General features: G+C 37.9%; 1 protein-coding gene across 1 annotated transcript; it reads left to right on the forward strand.

Moving 5' to 3' along the window:
• Positions 1 to 2,006: 2,006 nt before the first annotated feature.
• On the forward strand, positions 2,007 to 15,175 carry tnfaip6.S (TNF alpha induced protein 6 S homeolog). The gene is made up of 6 exons (XM_018238779.2): positions 2,007 to 2,249; positions 5,657 to 5,794; positions 11,065 to 11,226; positions 11,747 to 11,975; positions 12,458 to 12,498; positions 14,364 to 15,175. Exons 1-6 carry the CDS (start codon positions 2,156 to 2,158, stop codon positions 14,498 to 14,500), a joined length of 801 nt encoding a protein of 266 aa, XP_018094268.1. The 5' UTR covers positions 2,007 to 2,155; the 3' UTR covers positions 14,501 to 15,175.
• The last annotated feature ends 2,320 nt before the right edge of the window (positions 15,176 to 17,495 follow it).

Genomic DNA, 17,495 nt, shown 5'->3' on the forward strand with positions numbered 1-17,495 from the left:
CTCTTTCGCCCTTATGTTGCTTCCTTGGACATTTATAATAAAAAGTGGCCACTTCAAGCATTTGCACCAACATCTCTAATAAAGACTGTCATGAAAATTACATAACTGAAACACGTAGAACACACAGGAGAGTAAGGTGTCAGGTTTTGTCAGGATCTCATCCCAAAACAGCCTACCCTTACTAAGCTTTCTTGCACTATATTTACCAATTATCTAAATTTGTTGCAATATTAAGACTTATCTCGAAAATAGATAAAAGTTTTGTCGGGACCCCTGATCTCAAGACAGCTTTATCTAGTTCCTGATTCATTGCAACCTATTTATACTGTAATTCTGTGAAATTTTCCCATCATGGGAAGTAAAGGTTCTAAAGGTCTCCAAGGACGTACAGACGCGCTGTGAAGGTGACCCCGGGCGTCAGTAGCTGGTTACCCCAACACAGACATGTACCAATTTTGGATTCAGGGAAATGGCTTTCTGGGGTGAATGTAGCTATACCCCTCATAAAATGCTGGAAATGTGTTGATTTTGCAGTACCTAAAATGATAGATCATATGGGAGTGTCGTCATTTTGGGGCCCCCACATGCCACAAACACAACAAAACACATTGGGCATCAAGCTGTTCAGTGGACCCCAGCGGTCATATTTAGGGTTTTTTACCTTGGAACCTAATGATACAAGGGAGATAAGATGCTGTAAATTGGAAGCTTTGAGGTGATTTTTTGGAAATGTTTCCAAAATTTCCAAATTTAGGAAAGCTTTGTGGCTTGGTTCTTTGGAGAAAACAAATATACCCATTTTGGATACTTTGCAAATATATTTGGTTTTCTGGGGTGCACATACTTTTTGTACTTTTGACCCTCATAAAATTCTGTAAATGTATTGTTTACTGTATCTGGAATTACAGAACTGATAGATAGTATGGGGCCCCAATATGCCACATACTTGGGTAAACCTATGCATATTGGGCCTTAATCTGTTCAGTGGACCCCAGGTGTTCATATTTAGGGTGTTTTATCTTGGTACCTAATGACTGTGGGAGATAAGATTGGAAATATGACCTGTAAACAAATGATATATTGTTTTCCTGGGTAAACTAAAAGACACCCCCCAGGCAAGGTGCTTAAAGTGAGCACAAAATATTGAAAAATGTTCTGTCAGTAAAAGTACCAAATCAACCAAATTGGCTGAAATGTTACCTGAAAACTCCTGTTTCAGATACACTATTGTGAAATATACTGTAAAGGGTATATTTGGTCAGAATCATGGTCAAGTACAGGCAAGGGTAAACAAGAAGAAACTTGGGCACCATCTAAGAACTAGAAGCCAGCTTGGGCAAAGTGACAAACAGGAAATGGAAATTTACAATTAAAAAGTCACCAAAATCTGACTGACAGGCTTTTTCGTTAAAGTTCAGATTTTCACTCTACTGCACATGCACAGCTGCGTGAAGACCAAGGAAGTAGGAAGAGTCTTGCTCCGTAGTGCTCAATGGAAGAACCCCTGGGTCATTGCAGATTTCTGCTGATAGAAGCACGGGCCCATGGTTTTGTGTAAGTAAATATAATCACTTGGGGGTGCCTAACTTTTGGCACCCCCAAGTGTAATTGCCATTTGTTTTCCTTTAATAAGGGGCCCAACACATGTACAGTATATTAGCTAAATAAACCACTTATTGCACAGCATGAACTTTTGGAGTGCTGCTGGATTTTTTGTTGACCCTTGTGCAGGAGAGGGGTCTTGTGTGCGTGTGTCTAAAGTAGGTGTAAAATTCCCAAATTGTCCCTCTGTATGAAACAGTTCTCCACATAATCTTACTCTTTTAAGAATCATAAATGACATTAATCGCCACTGAAAAATGCAAATCAGCCTTGATGGATCCCTCCCACGGTGTCTGGTGTGCTATGACCACAAGGCTAGCCAGACAGATGGAGGATAGTATCATTATCTCCTAACGCCCATATTCAGACGTCACTGTAATTGTGAAATGTTACAGCTGCCTGTTTAATTGGACCAAGCTCACTGAACTCACAGTCGCAGAAAAAAAAAAAATCTTTCTTAAAAAAAGGTCTGGTGGCCAGATGTTTTAGAAGAATTCAAGTCCGATGCAGGAGTGGTTTCCCCTGGAAGACGTTCTATTTAAATTGTTGGAAGATGAAAACAATGATATTCTTAGTTTTAGTGTTCTTAGACGAAACGTTTGGATGGGGATTTAAGAACGGAGTCTTCCACAATTCTATATGGTTGGGTGAGTTATTCTTATTTTCTATGCATATTCTGTTGTAAAAAATAATAGTTTCATGTACTGTAATACAGGATTTAGCTTTAGATTCAGACCAAAGAAGGATGTGTAGTTACAGAATGTTGTCTAGTTAGTTATATAGACACAGCCTTTGTTATACAGTTTCTCAGAATAATCAATAAAACCATAAAATGATTGCATACAGTACATTTCAGCTACAGTGTAAAGTGTAAAGTCCAGTAGTGGGGAAATGTACAGTATGTTCATTTCATTCTATTAAATGAACAATTCCATTGTGGGTGCTTACACTTCTTTATTGCATTACACACTAAGTCAGAGTGTGATCTTCTCCCATCGGCTGTTTCTCCACAAGCAGAGGAACAGCCTAAGTGGACATATTAGCAACTACTATGATCTTTCCTGCACACACTTGTAGAGCTGAATCGTCAGATATACAGGTGGAAACTATAGAATTCTAAAGTTGACGATTTAGCACTAATAGTGGTCGAAGTTTGGGTGCCTCAAAATCAATGAGTTGTCCGATATCCATGCTGTCTGCTGATATCGGTCGGCTCGTCTCCCGCTGTATACGCACCGAATGTTGTATGAAATATTGGTGTGTATATGGCCTCTAAGTCTTATTAACACTTCAAAGTACATTAAGAGTTATCACGCTAGAGATCCGTTCACAATTCTATGCAGAATATATACTGTTAAGTGACTACACTACCAGGAATGGGACCTGTTATTCAGAATTCTCTGGACCTGGGAGTTTTCAGATAGGAGTCTTTAAGTAAAAGTGGGTTACCATACCTTATATCTGCTAAAAATAATTTAAATATTAATTAAACCCCAAAGGACTGTTTTCCATCGAATAAGGATTCCTAGTTGGGCTCAAATACAAGGTACTGTTATGAAATATGTATGCTTTAAAGGAGCTTTATGGATAATGGGTTTCCTGATAATGGATGCCATACCTGTACAGGCAAAACTACTGGCATATTCTTTTAATGCCATAACAATATTCCCATAGACATAAACCTCTCTTCCAGTTTGCTTTGGTTATTAGATTACTACTTTTGTTATAGCGTACCCTAGCAACCATACATTGGTTTGAATAAGGGAATGGGATATGAATAGGAGAGGATCTACACTGAAAGATGAGTAATAAAATGTGAAGCCTTACAGAACATTTGTTTTTTGATGAGGTCAGTGACCCCCATTTAAAAGCTGGAAAGAGCTAGAAGAAACTATAAAAAAGAAAGAATGAAAGCTTACGGAAATGTTGTTTAGAATTAACCATTCTATAACATACTAAAAGTTAACCACCCCTTTAAGTAACATTCTATTCAGCCAGAGGTTCATGTGGGGACAGAAAAATTCACAAGCAAAAGAAAAAGGAATTAATGTATAAAACCTGATATGATATATACCAATCCATTGACTTGTGTTGATCTCATCCTTACTGATACTTTAACTAATGTGGAACACATGTCTGCACACCAATCAAACATTTTAGAACTACATTTTTTTGATGATGATGATGATGGGAAAGCATAACCCTCTTATTGGCAGTGTGATCATTATTGGCAGAAACACCCATGTTACAAAAGACTTAAGACCTTCCTTAAATGACAGCTGGTAGGGACCTGGGGATTTCCAGATAAGTAATATTTCTTGTAATTTGGATCTTCTTTCCTTAAGTCTACTAAAGATCATTTAACTTTCAAATACATCCAATAGGATTGTATTGCCGCCAATATGGATTCATGCAGCTAAGTAACAATCAAGTACATGGCACTGTTTTTATTACAGAGATAAAGGATATTATTTAAAGCAAGTTTTAGTTAAGCAAGCATTAAAACGTGTCCTGATTTATATTCCAGATACATAATGTTCCATCTTGACATTATTCCTTCCAAGAAGGGAATCCTAGGCTGAAACCTCAAAGAATCTGGCAGGGTTTCTGTTTGATGATCAGAGGATATGATTCAATCTGTCAAAAATGTAGCACGCTGTAGAAGGGGAAAGAGAAAGGCTTGACAGGATTTCAAACCATTTGTACTGCCAAAGATTTGCATTGTTTTCCAAAGAAATATATGACTTTGTATATAAAACATTTACACCCCCTAGTGCTTGGAAAGGGCATGGGAAGCAACCCTGACTACATTATTTTAACTCATTAAATAAGTGTAAGAGTGCTCTTCTGAGCTCTTTTGCAATTTACTTTTTTCTAGTTTCCAACATAGCAGTTTTTTACATTACGAATATAATCTAGTTGAAATAGCGCCTCCTGCTGTTTCTCTGCTCATTGACTAGAGTGATGCTAATCATTTATACCCCAAACCTCCTATACACATAAGGGCAAGTGCAGTCTGCAAATTGCAATTTTGGATCCCAAGTTTTTACCTATAATTCCATTATAATTGCATTCTTGCTCCGGGTTGCATTTGTCAAAGTTGCATGCAGTGTGTCAAAACAGATGCAATTGTGTTTAGGATTAGACGCAAATAGGGAACAATCTGCATCTAGCATTTTCAGAGTAGGGGATGTGTCACTTTTGATATGCACATTTATAACTACATTCGCCTCTGATCCCTGAACACAAGTCTGGTTCACCTAAACCCTAAAACTATTGCCAGGTTCCAGGTGGCAGCAGCTCAAGGGTCCGCTAGTTCATTAGGTGTAGTTGTGCATCACTCATTAGAATTGCGGAAAAATCCACTTTCATCACCTGGCGGTGCATTCTAGTGGTGTGCGGGTCGAGAAATTCTCGACTTGCACCAAACCCTAACACATCACTAGTGCATTCGTAAATAACCCCTATAGTGTACAGCAGTTTGCTGCACCTCTTTTGTGCCCATCTGAACCACATATTTAGGCAGAGTGTCTTTTACAGGAAAAGGTGAAAGTGTGATATGGCAAGTTGGTCTGAGCTGATGTCACAAGAATAAACTGAACTGGAATTAAAACAAATGAATACATTTTTTAACAGCCCCCTATGTTTCTTCACTGGGCCTAGTGAGAAGTAAGAAGAAAACAAGGAGAACATTTGTATTCACTAATTTGAAATTTGCATGTAAATTGCTTTCTCAACATGTATGGGAAAAACATTTTTCATTATCATGTCAAGAGCTGGGAAAACTGTCCATTAACATATTATGCCATATGAAAACTTGAGTTTACAAAGCCTGAAAGTTAAATTCTGGGAGGTGGAAATAAAACAAGATGTGTATATGGAACATGTTGTTTTCTGCCAGGCATTTGCTAACTACCCCACAGCTACTAAAAGCAATCCCTTGGCCTGGAACGACCACTAAATTATGCTTTTTACTGAGTTGGATGTAACTGAGTTCTTGTTCTCTATGATCTGACAAAACAATACTCAGATTGTTCCCTGGTCTATTCTACAGAACAAGCAGCTGGAGTCTATCACAGGGAATCACGGAATGGAAAGTATAAACTTACCTATAAGGAGGCCAAAGCTGTATGTGGATATGAGGGAGGAAGTCTGGCTACGTATGACCAATTGGAAGCAGCAAGACAAATAGGTAACACATGCTGTATATTAACACAGTGTAAGGTTTGTTTCCATTGGTTAATGCACTGGTAAATTGTAAGTAAAGTGGATATCAATGGAAAGGCCATCCATATCTATCTATCTATCTATATATCTATCTGTTCCTATTCATCATATATCAATTGTTCCTTATATATCTACTATCATCTATCTATCTATCTATCTATCTATCTATCCTTTATCTGACTATACATTATTATTTATATTATCTATCTATTCATTGATCTCCATATCTAGACAGTGATCACCAATAGAAGTGCCTAAATGTATGTGCCATTATCTACTGAAGATTATCCTATAAACAATGTTTTTCCTGTTTGTTTTATTTAGTTTACTTATGAAGCCATTAGTTTGGAGGTTAGTGACCTTTAACTTTATTGGTGGTCTGAACGGGAGGAGCAGATTTTGAAATTCTGTTACAGTTAATTCAGGTTAAAAAAAACTCAAAGTCTCATCAACCCCCGGCTGTATTTAAGGCAAGGCCAATCATGTAACACTATTTATTTAATGATAAATGATGTCCCTCATTTGCAGTACACAGAACTGATGTAGTTGTTCACGTGAAAGATACAAATCAGTTTCACTCCACGTTTAGATTGTAAGCTGTATTGAACAAAAGTCTCTCTGCTATGGGAAACAGCAAAAATATTAGAAAGATTGTAAGCTTTCATAGCCAGTGACCTCTGCCGTCATGTCTAGATCTATGCTTGTTCGATGGTTACTGTCTGTTGTGCTGTTTGTGTTCTCCCCAATTTAATGTACAGGATCACCTTTGACTAAGCATCGTTCTGGGGGTGAAATGTGTGTTGTAACTACAGTATATGGTCTTTTCCCCTAACTTTCTTTTGTAGTTTAAGGGGACTGTATGCATCAAATCCATTGCAAACGACTCACTTCTTTACCATTTTACCTACTTTTATGTAGTGGGGCTGAGCCCCATCATACTTTATATTTTATGATGATAGGACTTTCTATTGTGGAGTTCTAACAATTTATACATAACACTACAGTAAGTTACTCCATACTTATCACATTTAATTAAATAACAATGGTGTCACACTGTAAGGGGAGGATAAGATGGCTCTCCCTGTGTGACATTACAGTCTTGAGACTTTGAGAATAATGAATGTGTTCAATAGGCATCTGAAGGTCCAAGGACATTGAAGGTATGGTCAGAGCTTACAAATAAGATAAATTTGGAATTTGTGAAAGGCACAATATCCTGGAAAGTGAAAGAGCCAAAGGGCAGAGAATTCCAGCCAGAAACAGAGAGCCAGTAAAAAGGATCTGCACATAGAAAGCAGCAGCTGTGGATAAGTCCAGTGACACCACTTAAAACAGACTGAGGTGGAGAAAGACTGTTAAGTGGATCACAGAAAGAGGTTGCCTATATGAATTAGTAAGATAATTTCTCCATCTGAGCCAAATTATAAACAGTTTTTTTCTCTCTTGCTCCAAGATCAGCTAAGGGCAGAGACACATGGTCAGATTCGGGAAGATTAGTCGCCCGGCGACAAATCTCCTCTTCTTCGGGGCGACTAATCTCCCTGAACTGCCTTCCCGCTGGCTAGAATGAAAATCGCTGGCGGGATGGCACTCAGAGCGATTTGATTTCTGAAGTTGCCCGATGTTGCCTCACGAGGAAACTTCGGACGACTTCAAAAAACGAAGCGCTCCAATTGCCATCCCGCCAACGATTTTCATTCTAGCTGGTGGGAAGGCAGGGGAAGGCAGTTCGGTAGAATTAGTCGCCCTGAAGAAGAGAAGATTTGTCGCCGTGCAACTAATCTCCCCGAATCGGACCGTGTGTCTGTGCCCTTAAAGTAATTACTTGAGGAAATGTTTGAATTTGGAAACACTGATACATGCTCTGATCCCCACACATTCCTCTAGTGTCCCCTACATTGAGTTCTGCCTCAGAGCAATTTAGACTTGTGCAGATCAGCAGTTGGCAGTGTGCTAGCATTAGCAAAACAAAGGCAGTTCACAAAGGGGAATCTGGGGACCTATGGACAAGCACCAAAATGACTATGTTTGCTGTTATATGTGGATACTAAATTACAATAGTTTCATGAACTGCAATTAAAACTAGGGCAAATATATCTGTATGCTCTGTTGAATAATATTTGCCTATTCATTCTTGAATCAGCAGGCTGATTTACTAATGTGCCACATATTCTGCAGTGTGGTTTTTTTGCCAGTAACATTGTTCTTATTCATTCTTGACCTCCTTTTAGACTAAATGTCCTACTGCTAACAATATGTTTTGAATAACTGATTCATAATTATGTAAATGGGATATACAGTAGGCAGCAGGACCATAGGTTATTCTAGTATCATAACTATAAGAGAGCACCCCCTTGTGGGCTACAATTGCCCTTTCATTCCCCCCCCCTCCTGGAGCCGTTAATTACTGTTCAGGCCCCCAGGCCTATGATTTCCATTATGGTCACAAACCAGGCCTTTACATTAATCGCTGGGGGTAAGGGGTGCCCCATGGATAGGTAGGAAAGAGGCCAGGTGGTTACACCACTTGTATGAAAAAACATTTTCCCACAGTGAGTTGTGTCATTTTGCTAAAGATACTTGTGTCAATATGAGCTCCTTGCACTTCCATATAGTTGAGGTTGGTGTCTCTGCCTTACTTCTGCCTCTGGTTCCAAACTGAGCATAGATACTTCTACTAATGCAGGGAACACCTCAGAACCAGCATCCTACATCAGTCAGCATGGTGCAGTTGCCCCAGACGAATTAAGTGCATGGAACACAGCCAATGGACTTTAAATTAAAGGAAAACTATACCCCCCAAACAATGTAGGTCTCTATAAAAAGATATTGCATAAAACAGCTCATATGTAAAATCCTGCTTCATGTAAATAAACCATTTTCATTATAATATACTTTTCTAGTAGTATGTGCCATTGGGTAATCATAAATAGACAATTGCCATTTTAAAAAATAAGGGCCGCCCCCTGGGATCGTAGGATTCACTGTACTCACAAACATGCCAACAAATCATACATGTTAGGTCACATGAGCCAATTAACAGACAGAGTTGTGTCTTTTGCTTCCACACTTCTTCCTGTTACAGTTAGAGTTGTAGTATTTCTGGTCAGGTGATCTCTGAGGCAGCACACAGACCATCACGAAATGGTGGCTCAAGGCAAGAGATGTAAAAGGGCAATATTTACTTAAATATATATTCCAGTTTGGTGAAATTCTTTAATATGTCACTTAATATGATATGAACTATCTGTTGCTTAAGTGTTCATTTTGGGGGTATAGTTTTCCTTTAAAGGGATTCTGTCATAATTTTAATTGTGTTATTTTTATTTCTAAAATACACTGTTTATATTAAAAAAAATCGCTTTACCATATACAATGTTATTTCTGAACCAATGAGTATAATTTTTTTAGTTGCAATACGGGTGAGTAGGCAGCCATCTCCGGTCATTGTGCCTGATCCCCTGTCTTCAGAATGAGCCAACACTTAAAATGGAACTGCTTTCAGATAAGCTATTATTTCTGCTACTCAATGTACTTGGAGGAGTCGCAGTGGGAATTTTTACAAATGAGTGTTATACTGTATAAACCAGTTATCTGGTTACATACCCATTGTTCTGCTGATGGGCTGCTGAGGGTTAGGAAAAGTAGGGGGAGGATATCAGTCCAACTTACAGTGCAGCAGTAAAGGGCAACTGAAGTTTATCAGAGCACCTGGGCACCTAACAACATGTCTAGCCCCATGTCAGATTTCAAAATAATAAAAAAAAAATCTGTTTACTCTTTTGAAAGACGGATCTCAGTGAATTCTTCTGCAGAATATGCATTTTGAAAAAAAACATATTTTCCCATGACACAATTGCATCTGATACAAGTCAAAATGCAAGAGCAACTAAGTCAATTTAAAATGAAATCATCTGTATTTACATCAGGCATATCTGCCCCTTGGGACCGCAGTTATTCTGAAATCAGTGGAAAAAACATTGCAATGTGGGTAAAAAATTTGGCAATTGTATCAGAAATGTGCACTTTGCACACTGAGGTGTTTGGGTAAATGACTTAACCTAAAAGAGACTAGCAACAATACACCATCAGATGCACAAAAGATTCAAACTTTATATTGCATAAATGATGCAATGAAATGGCTTCACATGACAGAAGTTCAATCACAGTTTTCAACTGAAGCAACGTGGATGTGTAGGAAATGGTCTTACGCATTCTAATCTTCGTTCCCATTGTGTAAATGTATTTGATCTCTTCTAAAAATACTCCTCATGGGCCTTTACTTTCCAAACCATGTGCAAGTGATTTGGGTTTGGCACAAAAAGAATAATGGCATTGTGTAATTCTAGCAGTGACTTGGTGCTTTCATGAGATCATTTCCTTCCAGTTGCCATATGACCTAATATGGAGTCAAGAGCTGCCTTGTAACATTAGTCTGTGATTAGTTCACTATCAGAATAACTAGGGACCCACATACAGGCATCTCTTGTGCCCACGGCTTTGGCTCTTGTCATTGCTTATTGGTCAGTTACTGATTAGTTCAAATAAGAAAAGAAGACAAGAGGGGACTGTTTTTAATGGATTAAAAGAGTGTTATTCAAAGGCTGAGTAACACAGGGAGCCAATTATTCCTTCCTGGTCCTGATTATTCCAGGGCATGTGGGAAATGTTAAAGTTAAAATTATGAAGATTTCCAAACTTGTTCAGTAACAGCTCTACCAGTAGGAATGTGAGTCATTAATGGCTAGTCATGAAACCCCAAGGTGAAAAAAAATACCGCTGCAGTACCTCTTAGTTTCAAAAGTGAAAAATTCAATTTAATAGGTCAGACAACCAGGCACCGTTTCAGGCTCACTCTCGCCCTTGTGAAACGTTGCCTGGTTGTCAGATCTAATAAATTAAAATATTACTTTTGCAACTAAGAGGCGTTGCAGCGGTATTTTTTTCCGGTATGTCGATGTAACCCCTGGCAAGGGTTTCTGGACTGCTTTGCACCAACTTCACAAGTTCTTACAAGTGGAAGCACATACAAATTTTACTACTACTAATATCCTTAGGCACAAGGAAATAAAAGAAACAAGGACTGAACCCCCGGTCTAGACAGAGCAACCAGTTTGAGACATGTGACAAGTAAATGCTACTTGATTTGTAGGTATGGTTTAATAGCTATAGCGCAGATGTTTTGAATTTTATTAGAGTAACCTAAAGTATAGGTCTTCTTTGCTTCTTTTGCAGGTTTTCACGTATGTGCCGCAGGATGGTTGCACAGAGGAAGAGTCGGCTATCCCATAGTAAAGCCAACATTTAACTGTGGGTTTGGAAAGAAAGGCATCATAGACTATGGATTTCGGCTAAACAAGAGTGAAAGATGGGACGCCTATTGCTACAATCCCCAAGGTATCTAACACATCTAATATATCTACATATATTGGATGTATATGAAATGCTTAAAACCTGGGGTTTCCAGAGAAGCGTTTCTTCTGTAATTTGGCGCACAATACCTTAAGTTTGCTAAAAAAAATGTAACCATTAAATAAACCCAAAAGGTTAGTTTGCCACCAATGAGGATTCATGCAGCTTAGTTACCATCAAGTACAAGCTACTGTTTTACTAATACAGGGAAAAGGAAACCATTTTTAAAATAAGGATACTTGAATATGACACCTACAGAGGACACCTATAGAGGATTTCACTGAAATATTCAGTTATCTAATTACCACTGTTGGTTTTCTTATTTTGAGAACACCTGGCCTAGCCAATAAAACACAGCCAAATTCAAAATAATCCATTTAAAAAAAATTAAATGTGAAACCTGTGTACAGTATCAAACACTTGTCCAGTATACTAATAGAAATATTTTATGATTTAACAAACAAGCACATTAGAAGAAATAACTACATTTCTGTATATGTTTCAGCAAAAGAGTGTGGCGGAGTGCTCACAGAGCAAGAGCGAATCATTAAATCCCCTGGCTATCCAGATCACTATGAAAACGATCAGATTTGCTACTGGCACATCAGAGTCAATTATGGCCAACGCATTTTCATAGAGTTTCTGGACCTTGACATTGAAGAGTACATTGACTGCCTTTCCGATTACTTTGAAATATACGACAGTTATGATGACGTTCATGGATTAGTAGGGAGGTAATTTCATACACTCTCTTCTTGGTATCTTCTACTTCTAACAACACATACATAGTTAAATGGAATCCCCATCCAAGTATTGCTTCCTAACCCTCATTGAACCTTGAAGTAATTCAGTGTAATCCTTACACTTGCACTCTTTCAGGGTTTAGGATGTATAATTGATTTAAGTTCAGCAACATCAATAATGCAGTGTTTTTTTGCCATAATTCCTACATAAATGTGTTGCAATTACACCTGATGGATTTTCACAGTACAAAACAGTATTGGCAACTCACTGTAGAAACCCTGGTATTACCGCCATGTTCAGGCTTGTATTAACTCTAGGGTTCTCCAGTGTCAACAGGCCCATTTGCATATGATTCTGCAGAAGAGGCAGGATGGACTCTATGGCATCAATTCACTCAGCATTTGCATGCATTTTAACATGACCACATTTGTGGCTGCTGTTGTAAATGACCCTTCTAATTATTTTATTTCAGGTACTGTGGATATGAGATACCTGAAAGCATCATTAGTACAGGTAAGATATAGGTGGCAGTGCCTGACACCTGTAGTACATTTGTGGAATACTTACCCATTACAGTGAACAGTAGGAGGATAAAGTACCCAAATTAAATCATTAGGAGTATACCCTGTTACAGAAATGACCAAGGAACCTAATGTTACCAATTGCACATTTTAGCAGCACAATCTGAGCTCTGCATAGATTAAAAATCTGACACAAGGTACAGAGAACATAGTAGCCCTGTACATAACACCTTACAAATTAATGGTAAAAATATCAAGTCTTTAGAGAAGTTGCACAAAAAGGACAACGATTTTTACTCAGAATTCCAGAGTAAAATTTCCACTAGATAGTAGAAGTATAGATGAGCACTGTGGTGTTTTAACAGTTGTGCACATAGTTGTGCACATAGCACTACCTCTAAAGATCTCAAATGAGCCCAATGGCTCCTAGAGAGTAAGAATTTCATCAGGCTAAAGGTGGCCATAGACAGTGTCCGAACATCGGCCACTATTGCTGCTGACAGATATAATCAGAATTCTATTGTTGAATTCTATTGTTTCTTTTTTTCAAAGGTTTTTATTTTGCATTTAAAAAGACAAACAAAAATACAAATAAAGCAAACCATCAGGCTTGACACTTACATGACTGCTGTTTACAGTTATTATGTATATTTAGTAACAGTTTCAAAACTTAGAGCATGTAACATATTTTCCAGTTATCGGCGTACGCTTCAGGGCCAACCTAGAGCTCAGTCATCTGGTAGGGATGTGTGGGGGTTGACATCTAGCCAAGGTTCCCATATGTTCTCAAATTTACAGTGTGTTCCCCTAGCATTGTACGTCAGTTTGATTTGAGGCAATGTACCATTTATTAATTCAATCCATTGCTGAAGTGTAGGGGAGTTGGGGTGCATTCATTTTATTATTACTAACTTTTTTTCCGTAAAACAAAATAGATCGTAAAAGTATTCTGGATTTTTGTAGGAGCACTGCCTCATCTATAATACCCAATAAAAAAGTCTCCAGGGACTTAATTCCAGGAAAGTATAGGAATATATTAGTGTATCAGATTACTTCTGACCAGTACACTGCTAATCTAGGGAAATTCCATATCAAACGAAGGAAGCCCGCTTCTCCTCTACCGCATTTCACACATTTGGCTCTCTCTGATCTACCCATAGGGGTAATATAAATTTGATGGATCATTTTAAGTTGAACCATTCTGTCCCTAAATGATATTAGGCAGGGGTACAAATTATCCGTTGCCTCTTCCAGTTGGTCCTCCTCTAAAGAGGGAATAAGTGTCATCCATTTTTGTGTGGCTTTATTGAATGGGGAGGGAATTCTATTGTTTCTAACAGTATACCTGATAATTCAGCTCTAAAACTTCTGTATTGAAAACAAACCAACTGTCACAGGAAAGATTGTAATTGTTTCATCTGTAGCCCCCTAAGTCTATCAAGAACTTTGCAGAGGGAAAACTTCAATGGGGAACATTATTTAGGTTGAAGCCACACATACGTGATCAGCTAAAGGCTTTGCTTGATGCCATGCAACTAATGCATTCAGAGCAGAGGTCCCACTCCTCTGGTTTATACTGATTAAGACTTAGAAACCTCCAGTATAGGCACATTATTACCTAACATTTTCCAATAGAATTACGTGTGGTAGAGGCCAACCCTTATGCTAGTCTAATCATACCTCTCTGCAGTTATGATAAAACCTAAGTAGTTTCTGGTCTCTACCAGTAGGCCATGCCCGCAAAGTTGCCATACCATACCCAAACAAAAAGCTTGTGACCAGCTTGCAGTGAGACAAGCTTTTGCAAGACATTTCATGGAATATCACCCTTATAGTAATGGAATGTTTCTCTTCCAGGTAACGTCATGACTTTAAAGTTCCTATCAGATGGCTCAGTAACAGGAGGAGGTTTCCAGATCAAGTACACTGCTTTAGATTCAGAAAGAAATGGAGCCAATACATCCTCTGAAGCTAACAACGAATTAGAATATTGACAATGCCGACATAACACATTCACAATGTATGATTTTTTTGTGTCAAACAACACAAGGAAAGTCTTCAGTGGCATATCTTACAGAGAACTTACCTTTCTGCATGATCAGAACCTGGCATTTAATATGCATGGGACATGGGCACACTAAAACTTCTACAATCACATAAATTTAATTGATACTGAAGCTGGTACAGCTCTTAGGGTACATCTCCAACTGACTAAAAGAGATGATGATGATGATTACCTATTTGATGGACCCAAATGTAATCACTTTATAATTTATCCAATAACACCATCAGAATTTCACAAGTTCTGTCATTATATCTTGATTATCCCATAAATGGAGGGGGGGCTTCTATGATGCACAGTTGTAGTTCTTATATGCAAGCTTTATGCTTTTTATGTGCTGGCAGGTCTTGTGAAAGTTTTGTTTTGTTATGTTATATTGTTTCGTGTTGGGAAGAATTTAGCTGTATTATGTTGGACTGTCCATCCAATTTACAGGCTAAGATAAACCTGTAGCCAAATATTTTAAATGTTCATTCACAATTTAACTGCCAACTCCTCTAGGGGTGCACTCTATAAAATGTGCCTCTAAACAAAATATTCTTCATTCATCCACCTGTTTATCATGTTGTCTACACTAAGGCAGTCAAATAAATGATGATAGAAAGATTCCAAAGATGTATTATGAATATAACATATCCTACCTTACTGACCAAACTTGGGGGCACATTTACCAAAGGACGAAGTGACTAACACTGACGATGATTCCTTCGTCATTTCATTTTATTACTTTGGCGATTTACTAACGGGCGCAGGCGTCACTTCACTAGCGAAGGAGATAGATGCTAGCTCTGCTTCACGCTCTAATGCCAGGCGAATTTTCACTCTGGGGAATAGACATAACTCTGCAAATTCACCAAGATGCGGATATTACTCAATGTTACCTCTTTCGTCAGACTTGCCTTCGCCAGCTCAGACCAGGCAAAGTTCGATGGAGTGCATAGGACTTCCTCAATTTTTAGTGGAAAATTTTTCTTAAGTCCCAAAAAACGTCTTTTTCCTTTTTTCAGAGTGATAGCCTGCAAAAGTCCTTAAAAATGTTATTTGGGTAACCAAGTTGCCCCATACATTTTCTAACATATGGAACACAAACTATACATATTAAGGTTCCCTGGACTTGTGTAATGTGATGTATTTGCTGCAACATATACGTCCACTCAACTTTATAATTTCCTGCCGTATGCAAATTAGCCTCTAAAGAAGTTGCGCTAGGCATAATTGAACGCTAGTGCATCTTCACTTTGATGCCGACGTAATGCTAGCTAAAGTTAGCCCTCGTTCGGCGGCCTGGATGTAACTTTGCATTCTAGTAAATTAGCGTTGTCTGAACGAATTTTTGCCTGGCGAACTGTAGAGATGGGTGCAAAGCCGTCACTGGTAAATTTTCGCAGGTTAGTAAATTTAACCCTTAAATGGAATCGTAACTTTATTTAGGTCTGGATAATTATATAAATATCTGGCGCAACAACCAAAAATGCAAATTCTGAATAAAAATGTTTATGTTTTCTGGATTTTTAGTTGTGATCACAAACTTATAAAAAAAATATAATGAGCAGTCAGTGGGTAGGTAAAGTTAAATCCCTTGCCTCCATCCGATGTACTTACACCACTTAGCTTTTGTTCAAAGCTAAAATATGAAACTAGAGTTCAAGTTCAGTCTTGTTAATTTGGTGAAACTAAAACTTTAACTAAGTTTAGTTTTAGTGTATTTAGTGAAAACTAGTAGTATGTGCCATTAGGTAATTATAAATAGAAAATTGCCATTTTAAAAAATAACGGCCGCCTCCATTAGACTCCCTGTCTAATGGAGTAGCTTTATGTTATGTGGCTTTAAGGGTTTGTATTTGCTTCAATTTAACACAAAGGCCAAATTTGGTTCATCCCTACCTTAAAGGGGAACTATCATGAAAATGTAATATACGCTTCAGCACACTGAAATGAGATGTTTTCTAAATATAATCAATTAAAAATTCTGCAATATTTCTGAAATAATCAAGTTTATGTTCACTATCCCTTTCTCATTTGTTTCTTTTCATTGTCTCTTCATGCAGGAGTTGAGTGTCAGATATTCATTGACAGTTAGATCCAATATATCTTGTAGGGAAGCTCCTTTTGCCTAGAAGATGTATTAAACCTCACTCTATTACAATCACCAGAAATTATGCCTCTCTACATGCAGGATTTCTGCAAAAGGCAGTTATTTTGTTAGATTTTGTTTGTACTGGTATTGTATTTGAGTGAGCTCTAATTCATCTGCTAGGAAAGGAGGTTCCCTCTATAAGATACAGGTATATTGGATCTAACTGTCAATTAATATCTGACACCTAACTGCTGCAAGAAGACAGAATGAAGAGAAACAGATGCTGAGAGAGGGATAGTGAAGATAAACTTGATTACTTCAGAAACGATGCAGAATATTTATTGATTGTATTTAAAAGTTTCTTATTTCAGTATGATGAAGCTTATATTACATTTTGATTTTCACAATAGTTTCTCTTTAAAGCGGACCTGTCATCAACACATTAAAAGCTGTATACTGAAAGTCATTTGCAAATTAAACATCGAACCTAAATTCTTTTTATCATTAAAATATTCATACCTGTTATAAAAGGGTTTTTATATTTGAGCTGTCAATCAAACATTACCTGCCCCACCTCTATGCCCGAGGCATAGAAGTGGGGCAGTCAATTACTTTAACTTTACATTCAGCACTTCCTACAGGTCTCTGCATTCCACACATTCCCCCTACCCTCCTGACGCTCTATAATTGTGTAGGGTACTATGCATGGGCATTAGGCCCCCCATTCTGGTGCATACACAAGATTTTGGGGTGATATTTAATTTGTCTTTATAACAGTGTTCACAAAATTGCACCTGACTGTTTGCTTTGATTGTGTAATTCCAAGACTGAAGGAAACAAAATTTAAATA

Source organism: Xenopus laevis, chromosome 9_10S (assembly GCF_017654675.1).
Source record: "Xenopus laevis strain J_2021 chromosome 9_10S, Xenopus_laevis_v10.1, whole genome shotgun sequence".
Taxonomy (NCBI): Eukaryota; Metazoa; Chordata; class Amphibia; order Anura; family Pipidae; genus Xenopus; species Xenopus laevis.

Excerpts from the sequence above, each read along its gene's own strand:
- tnfaip6.S (XM_018238779.2), top strand. The coding sequence starts at position 2,156 with ATGAAAACAATGATATTCTTAGTTTTAGTGTTCTTAGACGAAACGTTT. Across the intron at positions 11,227-11,746 it reads CTATTGCTACAATCCCCAAG|CAAAAGAGTGTGGCGGAGTG; the intron begins GTATCTAACACA and ends TATATGTTTCAG. Across the intron at positions 11,976-12,457 it reads GTTCATGGATTAGTAGGGAG|GTACTGTGGATATGAGATAC; the intron begins GTAATTTCATAC and ends ATTTTATTTCAG.